This window comes from Sorghum bicolor, chromosome 3, assembly GCF_000003195.3.
Source record: "Sorghum bicolor cultivar BTx623 chromosome 3, Sorghum_bicolor_NCBIv3, whole genome shotgun sequence".
NCBI lineage: Eukaryota > Viridiplantae > Streptophyta > Magnoliopsida > Poales > Poaceae > Sorghum > Sorghum bicolor.
This window is the reverse complement of record NC_012872.2, coordinates 54,109,381-54,128,540: the sequence shown is the minus strand read 5'-3', so window position 1 is coordinate 54,128,540 and position 19,160 is coordinate 54,109,381. Positions and strand designations below refer to the sequence as shown.

Sequence of the window (19,160 nt, the reverse complement as noted above, 5' to 3'; positions counted from 1 at the left end):
TCGTCTTATTCAAAGTTTTATACAAAATATTACTTTTTTTATTGTGTATTGGTTTATTAATAAAAGTTCTTCAAGAGTGACTTAAATTTGACTATATTTGCACAAATTTTTTTGAATAAGACGAGTGGTCAAACTTGGGGTAAAAAAAGTCAAACGACTTACAATTTGGGATGGAGGGAGTACTTGTCTAGATTCAATTTATTTTGGATTTTTACACTATATTATTTTCATTTTTATTTAATAAATATTGTCTAATTATGGAGTAACTAGATTTTAAAAAAAATCGTGATTTACAGATAAACTGTACAATTAGTTTTTGTTTCATCTATATTTAATGCTACACGTATGTGCCGTAAGATTCAATGTGACGGAAAATCTTGAAAAGTTGATTTTTTTGGGTGAACTAAAAATTTTTTGTTGTAGCTTTAGATTTATGTTTTTTGTAATTAATTTATAGCTGCAATTGTCTATGGTTCAATTGTGGTGAAATTTTTTTGGTGGTCTAATTATTGTATTCTTTAACTATAGTAAAAGTTTCATACTTGTTTCTATTTTTAGACACTTTTAACTATTTTAAACTATTTAACAAGCATAAAACTAAATAAATCTATAACTCAGTTACAAGTGATCCAATTAGTACGAAATTTTTACTACAATTCATTCATATATTAATTGTTTTATCATAAAAATTTTACCATAATTGGATCATAATTGCAGCTTCAAATTAATTACAAAAAAATATAGATCTGAAGCTACAACAAAAAACTTTGTAGTAAAACATATCATATTATATATTCAATATGTAGATATGCTCATATGGAGTTTAGAAAAATTGAATTTTCTATTTTTATGATTTACTATGTTTTTTTAAAAATAGCCAAAAAAAAAACGAAAAGACAAAACTGCCTTTGAAAACCACCTATAACTGAGTTAGGGAGATAAAATGAACAGTTTTAAAAGCTAACGGCGGTGGTTTAATCAATTTTGGAGTTTAGGGAGGAAAATTAGACTTTGAGGATAGTTCAGGGAGGTAAAATGGACTTTTTCCGCTGGCAAATGGCGCATCTTTCAAGAGCTAGCATCTCTGAGTGCTCGTATTCTGAAGGTGGTTTATTATCCTCATGGGGATTTCCTAGAGGCCAACCTTTGGTTCTACTCAGGGAGGCTCTTCAGCAAGGGTCAATCAGCAGACGCATTGGCATTGGCGAAACCACTTCTATTTGGAGCATGGACTGGCTGCAGGCAAAGCTGCAACAATTTTTTTTTTACATAAGCTGATAGTCAATATCCTTCTTAGCACTTGGCGCTAAAGATCTGCTGAATCTGTCAGCCATTCAACAACAAACAGTATTTTCAACTATGATTTTTCGGACAAGTGAACACAACCTTCTAGGCCTGGTATCATGGAGAGTATTTACGGTACGCTCGGCCTACAAAATGCTCGTAACAAGGTGTGTGCTAGTGGAGAATGCTGGAAGATCCAAATGGAAGGAGGAAGAAAAGGAGTGGTCATTTGTGTCGCAGGTGAAGGTACCATCAAATTGCGAGTCTTTCTTTGGAGGCTAGCAAGGCACTCGTTGTTGTCCGCGGATGTGCTTCACCACAGGAACATGGTTGATCATAGCCGATGCACTTTGTGTGGAGTTGCAGATTCCTGGAGGCATTCGTTACTTAGTGCAACATAGTAGATGTGTGTGTGTGCCTTAGAACGTGAGGATAATTGTTGAACACTTGAGTGAAATGCAGGAGAAAGATTCCATGGCGTGGTTGGCTACATTGATTAAATCGGTGTCCCATGATGATCTCACGAGAGTTGTAGTGACAATTTGGGCTATTTGGTATGGAAGAAGGAAAGGTATCCATGACAATATCTTTTAGAGCCCGCTATAAACGCATAGTTTTGTGAACAACTATATTGCTAAGCTACAAGTATTAAAGCTGTGCCCCAAGAGTATATTAAGGCGGGAGAGAAGACCAGGAGACCGCGGTGGCTTATGAAAGTGAATGTCGATGCGGCGATTTCAAAGAACATGGGAAGGGCTTCAGCAGTACTAGCTATTGCTCGTGATCAAACCGGCAACTTCCTGGGAGTATGGGGTCTGGTTCTGGATGGCATTACTGATCCTGAATGGGTTGAGGCGATTTCCTGAAGGGAAGGGCTAACATTGGCCTTTGATCTGATGCTGCGGACTTTCCAATTGGCGTCTGACAGTACCAAATGTTATACGAAGTATAGGAGAAATAGGCATGGGTCCGTATGAAATTGTGAAAGAGATAAAGGCAAGGAGAAATGACTTTCAATTTGTTGATTTCGTCCATGAAAGTAGATTGTCCAATGTTGATGCTCATAATTTAGAGCATTGTCATTAACAAGATAGGCAGGCATGTCTGGCTGTTATCGTTGCGGGGGGAGTCTATATTTCATATAACCAACTTCATCAATAAAGAGTGTGGTTTACCTAAAAAAAAATGTTAGCGAAACGGAAGGTCATCTGCACAAGGTGTTGCCACCCTTCGTTAGGTCGTTTTACCTTTCTCAGCATCAAACAAGATTTGTTAGATATAATATGAAATATATTTGACAACCTATTTTATAGATATATCTTTTATTAACTTTTCTTAGAGTTCTAGGGATAAACCTCTGTGTTAGAGCATCTCCAAGAGTAACTCATTTTTTCCTCACCAAATCATGTAATTTTGCAACTCCTAAAAAAATATTGCGGAAAAAAAGAAGGTCATATCCAAGAGTTTCTAATAATTCACTCCTAAAATAGAAGATAATTTTATATCAGGAATTCTATACTATTTCTAAATTATGGTAACCACTTTTATATATTATTATTTCTTGTACATTTGTATCAGGAATTCTTTCCTACTCTCTATTCTTTCCCACACCCTTTCACATTTAGAAGACAACGTGAGGAATAGTTATGTGTGCTACAAAGGCTATGCGTATTTTTACACACGATGCTGGCCTATTTGTCAGTTGTCAATAGATGGGGGAAGGGATATGGGGTACTCTTGAAGATGAGTTTTTCTATTTTCTCTAAAAAAAATATGGATGGGGAAAGGAGATGGGGTACTCTTGGAGCTACTCACAAACTTACTTTGGGATATCCCCAAACTTTCTTCCCCTACTTGGCTACTTTATGTCTTCGGCTCGCTGAAATTTGGTTGATGGTGATGTTGATTTGTTGTAAGAGAAAAATATTGTTCTTTCGCTGAAAAGATGAAAACCATTGTTTTTATTTGAGACTCACCATCATTTGAAAAGACTAGTGATGATACACTAAAGGCGAAATTTATTGATATCCACGGCTTCGGAATAAAATATGGGTCCCAATATCACTTAGGCCTTGTTTAGTTCTCCAAAAATTTTGCAAAATTTTTCAGATTCCCCGTCACAATCTTTAGACGTATGCATGAAGTATTAAATATAGATGAAAATAAAAACTAATTGCACAGTTTGGTTGGAATTGACGAGACGAATCTTTTGAGCCTAGTTAGTCTATAATTGGACAATATTTGTCAAATACAAACGAAAGTGCTACTATTTTTATTTTACAATTTTTTTTGAAATAAACAAGGCCTTATAGATTATGGGTGTGTTTGGTTTCCTAGCCAACTTCTAGCCTGGCTAAATCCTAGCCAGGGCAGGTTGAGCCTGTTCCTACCAAACCAACCTCTGATTATTTGGTTGTCTATACTATGTTAGCTGGGCTAGCCCTAGTATATGTTTGGTTGCCTAATTTATTTTAATACAGTCATTTTTTCTCAAAATTGGTAAGTTGCCCCTTTGATACAATGAGCATGAGCACATATGACACAAGGTTCATGCAAATTGGACACAACAACTAAAACTGAAAGTAAAAACTACAACAGCCTGTAAGTTTATCTGAATGTTCACAACGTTAGAATAAGGAACCTTACAGCAGAAAAATCTATACGAGAGTTGGTCTTTGATCACAACAGATAGTATGAAATTTAAAGAAGCAACACGTCACCAAGCAGGCAAGGTAAACTCTGAAAATCACGGTAGATTCAGAGTGACTGAACATTTAGGTCTGTTATTCTTCCCAATATAGTTCATGAGTACACGGATTTGAAGATCATAGGTATTGAATGAAATAGAAGAATTTTATACTACAGTGATCACAACTAAGAAACAAGAAACAGGACCACAACAACCGACCATTGCTAACTAGAACTGACAAAACTGAACACCTAATCTAGACTGACAAACTGAATCAAACAAACAGACCCTGCAGAAATAGTAGGACGGTGACTCGGTGAGTAGCTGGAGTACATCAACAAGCAGCAGGGTGAGCATAGAAGCACCACGGTGAAATCTGCAGGCGGACACCACCACCCCTTCCCGTGTCTAGGAGCTGCCGAGGAGAAATCTGCCGACGGAGCCAAGCAATGAGACGAACACTGCCGCCCCTTCCCCTATCCTTTCCAATGCAGGCCACTCCTGCAGGGCACTGACTTCGGTGTCAGTGAGGAAGAGCGGTGGTAGAGCCGAAGCTGAGGACACAGATCTCCACGACGAGCACGTTGTGGAAGTCGCGGGCAGCAGGGTCGTAGACGACGTGGATCTGGTCGGCGATGCACAGCGTGACAGTGGCGGCTTGTACGCATCCATGAGGTGCGCCTCAAGGCGAGCGTGACGGCCTCGGGAGCGCCTCAAGGCGATCGTCGGCGCTCGCGCGTGGTGGCAAGAGCTCCACCGTGGGCCGCTACACGGGAGCACCGCGGCATGCCTACCATGTTGGAATAGGACCTCTGCCTCCTCGACCACTAGAAGCTCCACCGTGGCCGAATCTGAGTGACGAGAGGAGGCCAGCGGCGGTCGGACCGCGTGGCCCGTGCGAAGGAAGTGAGGAGAGGGGCGGTGATGCAGTATGTGAAGTCCGGCGAGGAGCAGCTCCCGTGGGGAGGAGCAATAGAGCAAGCAGAGGCGACAGAGTCAAGACCAGGCCATAACGAGAAGGGAGCAACGGGGCTGGCTCGGGCCTCTAGGAGAATATCTGATTCGGTGATCCCAATCGGGCCAGGCTATGAGCATACGGGTGGCTGATGCTAGCCATGCCCGAGCCTATGGCCAACGAACCAAACAACCAAAAAGTTGGGTTACCAACCAAACACACTACAAGAACTCTCTGCTTGAGTTCCCAATGAGAGGCTCCTGAGTTAGGGGGAAATTGGAGACTTGGTGATTCATAATTTCATATGGATGGATAGTTTGCATGCATCAAGTAGACCTGGAGAATGCTGGAAGATCAATAGGTTCCTTAGAGCATCTCCAAGGGACTTTGCAAATAAATTTTACATTTGGTATTGTTTGCAAAGTCCCAAACTCATTTGCAAAGTCTAAAAATAGTCCAACTCCAAGGGACTTTGCATTTAGACTTGGCAAACCCAAAGTGTGGACCCCACTCTCGAATTTTTTTTTCACAGATCGCGCCAGCGCATTTTTTTCCCTTCGCGCCATTTTGACGTACGTCGTGCGTGCCAGTCGCCGTCCAGGCCAGGTTGCCGCCAGTTGACGCCCAGCCCAGATCTTCGCGCCAGTCGCCGCCCAACCCAGGCCGCGTTCGTCGTCCGTCGCCGTCGTCGTTCGCGTAATTTCGGCTCCGTCCACCTCCGTCCTCCTCCGAGGGAAGGTCCCCGTGAGGGAAGGTCCACCTCCGTTCCCGCGCCGTGGCCGCGTACGTCGTCGTTCGTGGAGGGCGGATGGGCGTAGAGAAATCGCGCGGGGTGGGGGCGGGGGACGGAGTCCGACGTGGAATGCCGAAATTGTAGATGCAAAGTGGTGGAAAGGTTTGCATATATGTAAAGCCTCAACCTCTATTTGTAAAGTTAACCAAATTGCAAACCTTATTTGCAAAACCATTGGAGGGGTATTTTCTACTCTTTTTTGCAAATAGAACAATGCAAAGTTTGTTTGCAAAGCCCTTGGAGATGCTCTTAGAGCAACTCCAAGAGAAGAGCTATCCATGTTATGTATTCTATATTTGGCTATTTTGGGAGAGAAAAGAGAGTCCAACAGCTATTGTATTTGGTTTGCTAAAATAGCAAGCCATCTATCCCGGAGTTCTCGCATGGTAAATATAGCTTGCATGTCCCGCTAGCCATATGATTTGACATATAGAAAGACTGTTGGAGATTTTTGTTTTTTTACATGATTTTCTATTTTAGAGGTTGGCTAAATCTTGAATTTAGCCATCCATTTTTACCAACTCTCTTGGAGTTGCTCTTATGCTTTGCAATGAACAAATCCTTCTTCTATTTTCTCCAAACATCCACCGCAAAACCTTCACTAGTTTCCTACTCCACTAATCACCGCTTGAGGCCGGATTGCAACTGAGATCCGAAGAGAAGGTTTCCTACCCCATCGATAACCCTTTGAGGCCAGATTGCAATCTCAGACCACGAACCACGAAGTTCCCCTGCCACATCTCTTTTTGGATCTAGACCAAGTTTTTCATTGACGCCTCAAGTCGAACCCTAATCCAACATGAGCGGTTGCCTGGAGAAGATGAGGACAACACAAACCAGAGCTGGTCGTAGAATTCCTCTATTAAATTTAAACAAGTTTACTTATGACAAAACCAATATGACTAGTAATTTGAAACGATAGAGTTGATACCACAATATATGTCATGCAAGAATTGATTCATCCTACACAGACAGATCGACAGCTTCCCACATGTTAAATAGAAATGATGGTAAACTAGACGATAAGCTGGCCTAATGCTAAGCAAACGAGTACCCCCTATCTCGTGTCCTTGAAAAAGGAAAAGCAAAATGAGCACTCACCTCCAGTCCAAGACGAACCTATGATGAAATGGCATGATAAAGCTGACAAGGACATGTTAACATGTTGCGTCTGCTAAAAGAATATACTAAACAACAGCAGAACCATTTCCAGCTATTTTAAAATGTACATACAATAGAATGACAGAGTATATTACCTATTCTAGGGTTCGCATTAAACATAGGTCCCAGCGTTCCTCGAAAATAAGGTTCCCCACATAAGAGGAAAAAAAAAGGTAGACCTGTATGTAAGATAAAATTATCGAAAGCTTCAACAGCCACCCTCTGAAGTTACAAACCCATGCCCAACACGAATACAACGGTGGATCATCGTCATCCCCTTAACATCTACTACAGATGCCCAAATGTTGTCAAACTAGGACCTTATCTTTAAATCTAAATGAACCTATGGGGGAAAGACAAGCATGTCCCCGCAAAAAAATTAATCAGAATCAAAGCTGCTTCCCGGGAATGATCGAGTCATTTCCTCTTGGACTCTGGACAGCTCTATATGACACCGAAAAGAACTGCATCCAACTGGCACAAGATACACCATCTCCAGCAACTCCTGGCTTCAATCCACCAGGGGCTAAACGTGTCTTTCTCACCGGGAGCAACCACCAAAAAAACTGTCGCTCTGTTCATTTCGCTTGTTTATGCATAGTACATGTACAAGCTATTGGCTGCAGCACACGCAATTAGGTTTTCAGATGGGTGCCAAGCCAAATGGAGCAACTTTGTGCTCAGATCATAGGAATTTCCATTGGCATCTATTCCAGTGCTTTCTCCACCTGCATAAGGTTTACACTATTAGTAGTTGCAGTGAAAACTATTCTTTTACAGCCTAACATGCCAAAGCTTGAAGCTAACCTCGTCTAACTGCCCTTGTCAGAGTACTTAGGGATCTGGTAGCCCTAGTTGGATTCTGGAGCTGCCTCCTGTTCACAAGAAAAGTTAACACAGATATGATTAGTTCCAACTTCCAAGCTACTACATTTGAGCGACAAACGCTCATGTATGCTACTCAAACAATTTAGCGTATGGAAATCAATTTACATGAAGAAACATAACATGCTTAAAGGTAAAATAGTTTTGCTTCCAACATTTTTCTTTAAAAAATAGCATTACCTTGTAGGGTTTCGGGTTGCTTCAAGTGTTGTTGCCTCACTGCTACCAGTACCACAACCAAACACACGAAAAATGTTGCTGAAGATGACAAATAGCTAGTTAGTTCCTGTTAATGAGGCCAAGCTGTATTACAACTGAACAAGCATATGACGCTACCTGTAGGAACCAGTTGCTACTCTTAATCCATCACCACTTTGACAACACTCAAATTTGTCGAAAATTGAGTCATTTTCATATAAATCACATAACTGCAGTTTCAAGCAACACATGGATCAGGTTTGCAGCCAGTGAAAATATGTGCTATTCATTGTCCACAAAGAACCATCAATCATTCATCATAACATGGAAGAAATTACCTTAGGCCTCAGATACTCATGAACCTGGAATGTTGCAACTGGACCAGAATTCATCTTAACATCCCAAAGCTGTAATAATAGACAAAGTATAATGTTGGAGAAACACATGAAACAAATTTTACAGTGATAATTTGTTTGTTTCTGGAGAAAGATAGCAATAGTATAATGTGGCTAATGGCATTATATCAAGTACAAGCATTACACGTAAAATAATCTATGCAAGGCAAATATGTACAAGTGTTCATCTCAAGCAGACCCAAAAACCAAGGGTGCATTTGGTAGGAATCCGGATTCTCCTAGAAACATTTCAGTTCCAGATTCTCCATAGAAACGTTTCTCTACTGAATCAGAATCACTTCGTGGAACCATTTGGCTAGCTTGTTGGATTCTTGAAACTAGAACAAGAATCAAGCCAAACCAGGTTTCGGCTGTTTCTCTTAGACTAGTACAAAAACAAGAATCAGTTCCAAGTGATTCTCCCTAAAATGTTTCTCTTTGTGGCATTTGGCAGCAATTCTAGTGATTCTACCGAGAATCTGAAACATTCTCGCAGAAGCATGCGCAATGAGTGAAAGATCTCCACATTAAATACATTAATCAAATTATGTTTTCCATAGATTATTGAAAAAACAGGAATCATGGTAAAAGACAACAAAGGGTTTCATCTTTTTGCCATGTCAGCTGCAAATTATTTATATTTAAAGTACAAGTTACATGTACAGACCTTCAGAGTCATGTAGTCGCGACTGAGAATATGTCTCCCATCCTTCGAAAACTTTATGTCCGAAATTGAAGCTATAATCTCTGTGAAAAATGATCTTGAACCTGGGGCCTCATGCTGCTCAAAGCTACAAGAGGACATGAACAGGTATAAAAATACAAGGAAACCTTTTTAGGATAATTGATAAGGGCAGTATCCACCTGATATTATCCAAGTTTAGTACATTGAATATAGGTAATAGAAAGTGTAAAATAAAACCTCACATTTGGGAATGAGTGTCACAAAGGGCTGATTGCCGCAGATCAACAAGTCGAATGGAGCCCTTAGAGCTACTATACGCTAATGTATTGCAATGAGTAGGGTGGAATTCAGCAGATGTTATCACCTCTGCAAGTCATAGAACAAAGGCATAACTATCAGCAGCTATAATAAAGATGCCACCAGAAGAAATTCAGAGTATATGTGATAAAAAACAATAAAGGAAAGCGATAATAGACCTGAAACCCCATGTTTGAACCAACTTTATTTGTTCACTCATGACACAACCATTTCAACAAGCAAAGAACTAACGTAGTTCAACATTATGTTATTCACATGCAAGGAAATGGGAACTGGGAAGTGTCCCGAGTTTACAAGCTAGGCAGGTAGGTCACACCTAGCCACCTTGGGTTCATTTCCTAGCCTTTTCTAAGATGCAGCCAGCTGGATGCCTTTTATAAGATCAAAGATACAGAAATCAACTTCTTCACTTAGGTTGCCAAAGGGTCTCTAGCCTAGTGGTTAGAGCACCTGGGTAGCATCTAGCATGCCTGGGTTCGACTCCCCGTGGGAGCGAATGTAAACAGGTCTGGAATATTAAAAAAAAAGGTTGGGGTTTCCCCTGCTGATGCTGAGTTCGGAAAAAAAAGGTTCACTTAAGTATATTTTCTTATTTCACACCTACGACCAAACACACACATAATCAGCACAGTTAAGAAATAGTTTGTAGGTTTCAAAGTTATACCAGTGAGATCTTCCATGTTTGTAGGCTTAACATCAATAATATTGAAACTTTGATTGCTGATTTCCAAATTCCAGAGATTTATCCGCAAATCATCAGCTGATATAAATGTCTCACCATCACTGTGGAAATAAAAGATTACAAAGAATAAATATCACTACCCCAAAACATAAAATGGCGGAGGTTAAGCTACAATACATGAGGTGCAAATCAGCAACATAAAACTAGCTAATTATAAAAATGTGGGAGATAAGGTGATTAATTGATAATATAATCAGAATAATGTTGCAAATCAGCAACATCAGCTGATATAACCTGCAGTTCAAGCACAAAAAAATCTAAACACTATATTAAAATGTGGTACACCTAATTAAAATATGAGTACTCTTAAAATATCATGTGGGGAGTGACTTAATTTTCCTTTGTACAAAATATACACTATATTATCATATTAAGAGTAATAAAGGTTTTCACTAAACAATTTCAACTAGCAACTATGAGTACTAGTTGAGGGATATCAGAACACCAAGACACATACCACTTTGCTTAGATGATCACCCTAAACCAAAGAGACCCTAAGGGATGCTCAAAACTTTGGTTTGGCACAGGGAGTGCAAACAATCTACTCATACTGTGGGGTCAAGATTCAGCATCCATGTAATTAAAATTTTTAAGTGGCCTAATTTACAAAACTACTGAATGCATCGGGTCGTGTGCAAAGACAGAGCAAATAGGCTTCATCTTCAGGAAGCAAATATTTTTGAACTAAAATTTCCATACCCAAATTCAATAGCTGAAAACCTTGAACGTTAGCTACAATACATTCAAATGCATATGTTGATATAAGTGACTGGTGTAGTGATGTGCAGGACCTGTTATTTGATATAGAATTTATATGGTAGTCATGTGCATGAGCATATACTCTTCGGCAGCTCGCGGCAAGACTTGTTTCTTGGCTTGTAACCTGTTTACAGTTTAGACTGGGTCAATGTAACAAAGACAGGAAAGATGATAGAATCAATTAAAATAGATTTTTCAGCTGCACAAATTCCATGAATTAGCTTAATAGTTCTAAATAATTAGAATATGTTATCACAAGGTGCATAAATGAAACTGAGTTAAGTACAACTACCACAGGCAGGCGAAGCAAAGGAAACCCGCCAGGTTTTAGAGCATTGCCATTTGAGAGAGATGGGCTCAGATAGCCCACACCACCAGGACTACCATTTGCAGGAGCAGCTGAACGGTCCAAATTCATCTCAGATACCTTTTTTACCTTCTTTTCTTGGACCTACATATCAAGGATTAATATTCAAACTAACAAAATGTTGATTACATACAACAATATTTCAATGTCTAGTACATCTTGCATTCTTATGTGCACACATGAGGAACTAAAAAAGAATAGGGTAAACAAAGCACAGTTCATCATTCCTTGGGAAGAAATGGACAACAGATACTTCAAGAAATATCTATGAGTAGCACATGAACTGAACATGCATTGTGTAGTTTCTAAAGTTTACAAAACATTCAAAGATGATCAGTGTTTCTAAGTTTACCACATGAATACAATTGAAAAAACTAAGAAATGATTTCGAGAGAGAGAAAAAAAAGGTTATAAGGTACTTCCATAATTATCTAGTGCCGATGCTTACCTTCCAAAACTTTATTGTTTTGTCATTTGTGGATAGAAGAAACAATGCACCATTTGCTGCTTGACACCACTTTATTTGGTTAATCTTCTCTTCAATTTCCAAGCTCTTAAGGTAATCAAACTAATTCCATAACAACATCATTTTATCAAATTTCAAGTAATTCAGAAGACAAGTAATACCACTTAACAATGCTTGTGAGAATATACCTCTGGTTCATGGCTTTGAAACTCAGTTTTGTAGCGAAATTCGGGATGCCTGCTGATAGAATAATCAGCTTTCTCAGCATCTTTTCTACAGGCATGCTAAAGGAAGAAAAAACAAACAGAAGATGCTTAGCCATCTGAATACATGGGAAAAAGTTTGCAGCCTTTGGTGTACAGTTCAATATGCATACATCTTTGACATCGGTCCTTTCAAATAAAACAACTCGTCCACCTCTGTCTCCAGTTGCAAGATGATGTCCTGATTTATTGAACTCTATTGCTGAGATGATGTCAACTGCAGAGAATGGAAGCAAGAAAAGGTAAGTTAGTTTGCAGCCATAATAAATGACAATGGTCTATAATTAAACATACAAGAAACAGTGGGAAAACATGTACAGTAGCAGGCTATCATCCACTTGTAATGGCTTTATTGAGATGCACAAAAATAAAATCAGCACTAAAATCCAAGGCATAAATGAAGAAATGCTAGTATGACTAGCACTGTTTTAGTCCGATAGTTCCCTTTTGCCAACAAGTAAAACCCGAAGGAAAAAATATATATAAGAACATAAGGTTCAGCCTAACTGAGATTAAGTGAAGGTTATTAAAGTGAGTGATTCAGATGTGACTCTGAAGACAACCATAACTGAAAACAGGAGTTTCAAAACTATGTGTTGGAATTACAGAATTTGAAGGGGGCATCCTTCAAAACGAGACTTTAGAACAGAACGATTGTAGGCTCGGGAGCAACCATGCTATAGATAACATTTGGCATCATTTAGAACAATAAGCTAAAGCCAAGTTAACATCCATACAGGTGATGATGAGCAGGACACATAGCTAGTACAGGTACGTACTGACTCAACCACAGAGTGTCAACTCATGCAAATAGATGTACCAGTTACATGGTATTGAGCACAGGAATCAATAAAATAAGTTGGATCAGACCCTCGTAGAGATGTAGAGTTATCCGCAGTTTGGCTTCTTTGGTGCACTAATAGATGCTGCCTGCTTGTATAGCTAGGGACCAACTCAAGCAAAATGACATGCATGAATACAGAGTATCCATTAGATGTTTAATTTATGCCAATAAAACTACCAATGACATGGTACCAATCACAAGAATCAAAGCAATAAATAAATTGGACAAAATTACATGCAGTTTGGCTTCTTGGGTTCAGATATAGTGATTTGAGTGCAGTAAGCCCACTAAATAGGGTAGTACAAAAATAATCAGCTATTGATATAATACTAAAAAGAATCTTTTCCCCCTATATATGTCCATTGTTATCTGAATATTACATAACCTAAGAAAACTGCACACCAGCGTATGCTCAACACATCAATAGTGAAATAGCAACATGCATCCCAAAAATGATATTGCTGGCTGATGCATACAAGGCATGAATTCATTTTCCAGAATAACTCACTAGTCAATTCACATTGACAAAATTCTCAGATAGTGACCATGTCCGATGTAGCATTCAACAACCCTACGTGTCACAAGCACTAGCATGTGCAGCATCACCCCATCTCACCAAGTCAGAACTAGATGAACACGGATCCTATTTGTTCCACATATATATAATGACAGCAAGTAAAGTCTGGCTAGCCAGCCAAATATGTAATTGCAACAGCACAGTAGCAAGAAATCACATCTACAGCACTAAGCAATCCTCCTTGGAGTACGCATTCTACCTCTCTTCCACCTATGGATGGCCTTAACTGTGCCACCGAATGGCACAGTGGCACTGGTACGCATGTACCAGTCAAGACTATATTTGCACTGATCTGGAAAGGCAGTAAATTCCACATCCCTAGCACCAAAGCATCGAGATTTAGCGCATCCCATCCGAAGCTACCACTGATTCATGGGTCGATCTAAGCAGGAACCCCTCTAACCAACACACCAGCAGCCGCCCATTCACGGCCCCTAGCCTCCGACCGAGTTCCGGGGCACAGAGGCACTAAGATCCAGCAGGTAGCAGCAACGAGCGAGTAACATAGAGGCGCAGGACATGGGAGTGGGGAGGACGGAGGAGGGATCGATCGGTACCATCCTGGACTTCCTCCCCGGCGCTGCGCTCGCCGAACACCTGGGAGAACCTCCACTCGAGCGGCTGCGTCGGAGAGGGCGAGGGCGGCGCCTGTGCCTGCGCCTGGGCCGGAAGCGGGGGCGAGGCTGAGGGCGAGCGCTCCGGTGCCGCAGCGCCGTTCATCGTCGTCGGGGGCGGGATCGGCTGCGGAGCGGGCGGGATCGGGGGCGCGGAGGGGGGGGGCGGTGCGTGGGCGAGAGCGAGAGGGGCGGGCTACGAGCGCGCTGCTGCGGCGACGACGGCGATGCCGGCGAGGGTTTGGGGTTTCATGCGGGCGGAATGGCCAATGAGAGATGGAGAGAGGCGAGGGAGGCAGCGAGCGAGATGGGGAGGGGAGGGAGGGGGAGGGGGAGGTGATGGTGGTGGGGGCAGGCAGAGGCAGGGGCAGCCGCGCCGATACGACAACGGAGAGGGAAGAAAAAAAGACAACGGAGAGGGAAGAAACCAAAACGATTTCTTTTCCCTTTTTCCTCTCTTCTTGTTCCTTCTGAGCCCTTGTTTGCCTTGTGGTGATTCCTTTTCTAGTCATCCTCTGGTGTCATTTCCGAGGGAGTTTGTTGCTGCGCTGCCGGTCTCCAATGCAAATTTCGGTACTTTATTTAGAATAGTGAATTATTTACAATCAGTATAAATACAAATTTTGAGAGAACTTTATAGAAGCTGACGGTTCTATTTTTATATATTTTTATATCAGTAAAAGATATTGGCTTATTGCATTGTCGTACCAGTTTGTAGCAACAAAAAAACATGCTGAAAATATCTGCACCATCCATTTTTGATCCAACGGTGATGCATAAACCGTTATAGTTTAGTGGAAGTTGGTAAATCGATAGTACAGATTAGTTGATGTCGTGACAGTAAGTAGGCCCATAGTGTGTACGGGGGGGACAACGATATCATGACGTTGGGTTCCTTGTTGTTTGCAGCGAGGAAAGCATTTCGTCATGGCCTTTTGCGTAAAGTATTGGCCGTTAATTTAATCTAAGAATGGCTTACAAACCGATTACAGCTGTCTGCAAAGCAACATCTACCACGTCTCTGACGAAAGGTGATAGCAATGTGCATGAGTGGGGAAAATTACCGACAGGATATACATCAATCAATTTTCTATACAGTAGACCATTTTCCTAAAATCTCTCAAGTGTTATCTTTCGCTCCAGTGACATTTTTCAAGTGTTCCTCCTATCCTTGACTGACATAATGTTTTTTTAGCAATTGATGTCAGAGAGGGGTGTTCTTCTGGACCGACCGATGGCTTAACGGCTCCGGTGTGCAAATGTTGGCACCAACCGTGTTCGGGTTAGACATATTCAGGGACCGACAACTATGTAGATGCTTGTTGAGTTTGCAGGCCTTTGTGATTTGCTTGATCAGGTGCATCTCTCCATGGAGCCGGATACCTTCGTCTGGGGCTCACGGCGGACAACACGTACTCGGCGGCGTCGGCTTATGGCGCAATGTTCTTTGGATCCTCCACGATGCTAGGCGCCAAGCAGTTGTGGAAGACCGCAGCACCGTCACGAGTATGCTTTTTCTTTTGGCTCACGTTGTATAGACGTTGTTGGACGTAGGACCGCAGATTTAGTCACGGGTTTCAAGATTCCAATGTTTGTATCTCCTGCGACCAAGCGCCAGAAACGATGGATCATATTCTGCTAGGTTATGTCTTCGGTCATTAAGTGTGGCACATTTGCCTGGTCAAGGTTCACTCGCAGGACATCATCATTGTGGACGAAGATCAGGCAATGCATTGGTGGCTCAGGAGCAGGAAGCTAGTTCTCAAGGCTCTTCGACGTGGTTTTGACTCCCTGTACTTCCTGATCGGATGGTTCCTTTGGAAACAATGCAATGCCCATACTTTCGATCAAACAACCATGTCAGCGTCAGTGCTTGCGGTGTCCATCTTGGACGAAGTTGCCTACTGGAGTTCGGCTGGGAATAGGTGGCTGGGGGCTCTACTTGCTTAGATGTGAGCTTCTCTGACAGGAAGCAAAGTCCTTTCGCCATGTAGTCCCTCCTAGCAATTTTTTCTCAGTTTGTCAGTCTTCAATTTTGTTTCTAGGTTGTTGTTTGTGCTTGGTGGTAACCCTGTTGTTACCTTGTTGTTTGTATTCTCAAGACTTTTCCACTTAATGAAAAACACGCCTTGGCGTGGTCTAAAAAAGTCAAAGAAGGGAGCGAATATGATACAAATAAGAAACAGAAATTAGAATTGGCCAAAGGGGGGAGAATAGTACAAAGATTTTTAAAAAATAGTACAGTGAGTGGAGTAAGATTAGAAGATTGAAGGGGAGCAAAATTTTCATCTCAACATGCATCCATCGCGGTGGGGGGAGGGGAGGCTCATGGGCATATGTTTGTTTATGCATTTGGTTGAGCATTGCATATAGTTGCTTGCAATGCACTTAATTATGTGATAAAATGCCTTTTGTGGTGCTTTGCTAGAACATCCTGCTCTGCTTGGTGTGACAAGCATTAGAAAAACATGTTAAACCCTTTTTACGCTCTAATATGTTTTTCTAGTGGTGTTCTAGCTTTGATGGTGGCACTACAAGGATGTTTTCACATTTGTGCACGCTCCAAAGGTAATATCTTTCATCCTACATACCCTTGTTGTACCGCTTAGTAGTGAAAATTCTCCCAAAACTTTTCAAATACATACATATATGTGCAAATCTAAACCCAAAACTTTTAGCACATATGTAGGAGGAGCTTTCACTACTACCAAGTTGAGTGTGTGTGACATTTATTCTAACCCCATGATTTTCATGCATGGAGAGTGCTACAAAACTCATATTAAAGCCTACAATATAACTTGTGCATGGAACCGACTTTAATTTCAGTCTTTTTAACACCTTTGTGTGATTGTCATTGTCGACGAAAGCTAGTCCGCAGTCTACCTTGGGGTATACCCACGGTAGTAGTTTATCGGTAGACAGTGTGCAAGCTACGAACTTGATGGTGACGCAAGACACAGACAAGGTTTTTATCCAGGTTCGGCCGCCGTGTGGGCGTAATACCTACGTCCTGCGTCTGGTTGTATTGGATTGTGTTGGGATAATCTGTCTATGACCTGTCCTCTAGGGGACCCCTGCCCCTCCTTATATATCGTGAAGGAACAGAGTTATAAGTAAACTATCCTATTTGGTACAATATTTTGTAGCCTTGCGGTGCACGCCGACTAGCGTCGTGCGCTGCACGCCTTCATCTTGTGGGCCGAGCCACCTCTGATGGTGTGGCCCATACCGGCCCATGAGGGTATACGGGTTTATACCCCCACAGTCATCGATTACCAAAAGAGAGGATATTGGTAGCATCAATTCTTCTAGACTAACATTTCATGTGAGCATATGAAGCTTAATGACTTAGTCCGTAAGGATTGTTTGAGCTAACATGTATGTCATGAAGGAAGATGGCATGGATGGATGGTGAAGGGCTCGAGGCAAAGATATATAACATAAGATTTTCAGTTTTACATGTCATGGTGAGAATAGAGGATGACCAGATTGATAGGCTAGATAGGCATACTATTAAGAGGGGGGATTTTGTTTGCTTCGTTGTTATCTAGAGCCATTTGTGAGGTAAAGCTTTGCATTCAATATATATTCAATTGGTGTTTTGAAAATCACGTGACAAACATTTTGAAAAATGTTTGACAAATGCTACTAAGGCTTAAGGGTGTTGATCATTCCTTGGGAGATCACTTGGGTTGTTAATGAAAGCCCTAGTTTGGTTTTAGTAATTGAGACAATTAATGGACTAGCCTATTGCTAAGTGTTAATTAAGCTAGGTTAAAGTCCACACCAAGTGATGAGCAAGGCAAGGAGTTAGGTGAAGGGTGACCATTTAGAATGATGCAAGCTCACACTTGGAGATGAAGATGAGGTGGAAACAAGCACAAAGGCAAAGGTATATGATAAGGTTTTGTTTTCACCGGCTGAGATGCAATAGAGTGTGTGGTCTAGTTTAGAATAGATAACTATACTATTAAGGAAGGAATCTTAAGTGCCACTATTTGTGAAAAAACTCTTCTTAACTAGTCAAGTACACATCGATGCTATGGTGGACAATAAACATAGAATCTATTCCTTCTTCTAAAGGGTTATAGTCCTCATGTGCATAACATAATTAGTTATAGATCCAAATTGCACTTTGAAATATGTTGTGCCTAAGTGACATAGGTGAAAGAGCATCTAGGCCCCTAATGATTTTGGTGATTAATGACAATGTTGATTACTGTAACTAACGTGTGTTTTGCAGAGGCAAAGTCTTTAGTGAGGTCATGGTCATGGTAATAGGTACTCGACGAACAGGGACGTACATGCCTACTTAATAGTGGAAATCGTTTCGGTTTTCAAAGGATGGATGGATATCGTCAAGACTAGACTAGGTCTAAGTGCCATATGGTGAAGAAGGGCACTTAGAGTAGTTTAGGACTTTGTTTTCCTTTGACCGTACTATTAAGAGGGGCTTTGATCTAGTAGCTTGACTTAGGCAAGGCTTTAGGTTTAGGTGTGGTGCACACTTGGTAAACCTAGCACTAGGAAGCTCAGAGATAGTCCTTAGATCGAGAGGAACAAACTTCGTTTTGGAACGGTCGCGTTTCGACGAAGTTTGGGTGCCTAAGTAGGCACCGAACGCTACACCGAACGCTAAGTGAGTGCGTCCGGTGAGGTCGTTAGCCGTTAGAGTGCTGAGTGCCTAGGGTTAGGCATCGGACGCATTGGGTAGCGTCCGGTCCTAAACCCAAGGAGGTCTACAGAGTGACCAAGGTCACCGGACGCTAGCACCGGACTCACCGGGTAGCGTCCGGTCCTAAACTCAGAGAGGATGTAAAGTTCCTCCGAGCACCGGACGGTGGCACCGGACGCTGTGCAGTAGCGTCCGGTGACCTATCAAAGACAGTACAGTTAGCCGTTATGAGGTCACCGGACGCTCGGTGCAGAGCGTCCGGTGCAACATAACGAGCATCCGGTGACCCCGTTTTCAGTGTAAAACGGTTGGCCGACCCTTGGACTTCGTGGGGTGTATTTATACTCCTCCACCTCGTCCATGGAAGGTCTCTTGCCAATTTGAACAGTTGAGAAACACTTTATGGAGCAAGAGAGAAGCAAGAGCCTAGAGAGGATTGAGATTTGAGAGATTTCTTGTGAGAATCCTCCTCTAGTTGAATTCCAAGAGT

The 19,160-nt window shown here is 41.6% G+C and overlaps 1 protein-coding gene across 2 annotated transcripts; it reads right to left on the bottom strand.

Moving 5' to 3' along the window:
• LOC8082494 (serine/threonine protein phosphatase 2A 55 kDa regulatory subunit B beta isoform) lies at positions 6,907-14,309 on the bottom strand. 2 transcript variants are annotated; one of them, XM_002455854.2, is made up of 14 exons: positions 13,939-14,309; positions 12,074-12,177; positions 11,886-11,981; positions 11,680-11,799; positions 11,154-11,315; positions 10,897-10,988; positions 10,028-10,146; positions 9,288-9,411; positions 9,028-9,151; positions 8,304-8,372; positions 8,104-8,195; positions 7,948-8,025; positions 7,690-7,757; positions 6,907-7,610 (listed from the first exon to the last, which is right to left on the bottom strand). In XM_002455854.2, the coding sequence occupies exons 1-14, from the start codon at positions 14,099-14,101 to the stop codon at positions 7,474-7,476; spliced, it is 1,548 nt and encodes a 515-aa protein (XP_002455899.1). In that variant the 5' UTR covers positions 14,102-14,309; the 3' UTR covers positions 6,907-7,473. The 2 variants fall into 2 exon arrangements, with proteins under 2 accessions (XP_002455899.1, XP_021313038.1); XM_021457363.1 differs by having other exon boundaries at positions 11,157-11,315.

Bases quoted from the DNA above. Each gene is read 5' to 3' on its own strand.
- LOC8082494 (XM_002455854.2), bottom strand. From the start codon at position 14,101: ATGAACGGCGCTGCGGCACCGGAGCGCTCGCCCTCAGCCTCGCCCCCG. The intron at 12,178-13,938 runs GTACCGATCGAT...CATTCTCTGCAG, and splicing joins CGGGGAGGAAGTCCAGGATG to TTGACATCATCTCAGCAATA. The intron at 10,989-11,153 runs GTTGTACTTAAC...AACTGTAAACAG, and splicing joins TGCTTCGCCTGCCTGTGGTA to GTTACAAGCCAAGAAACAAG.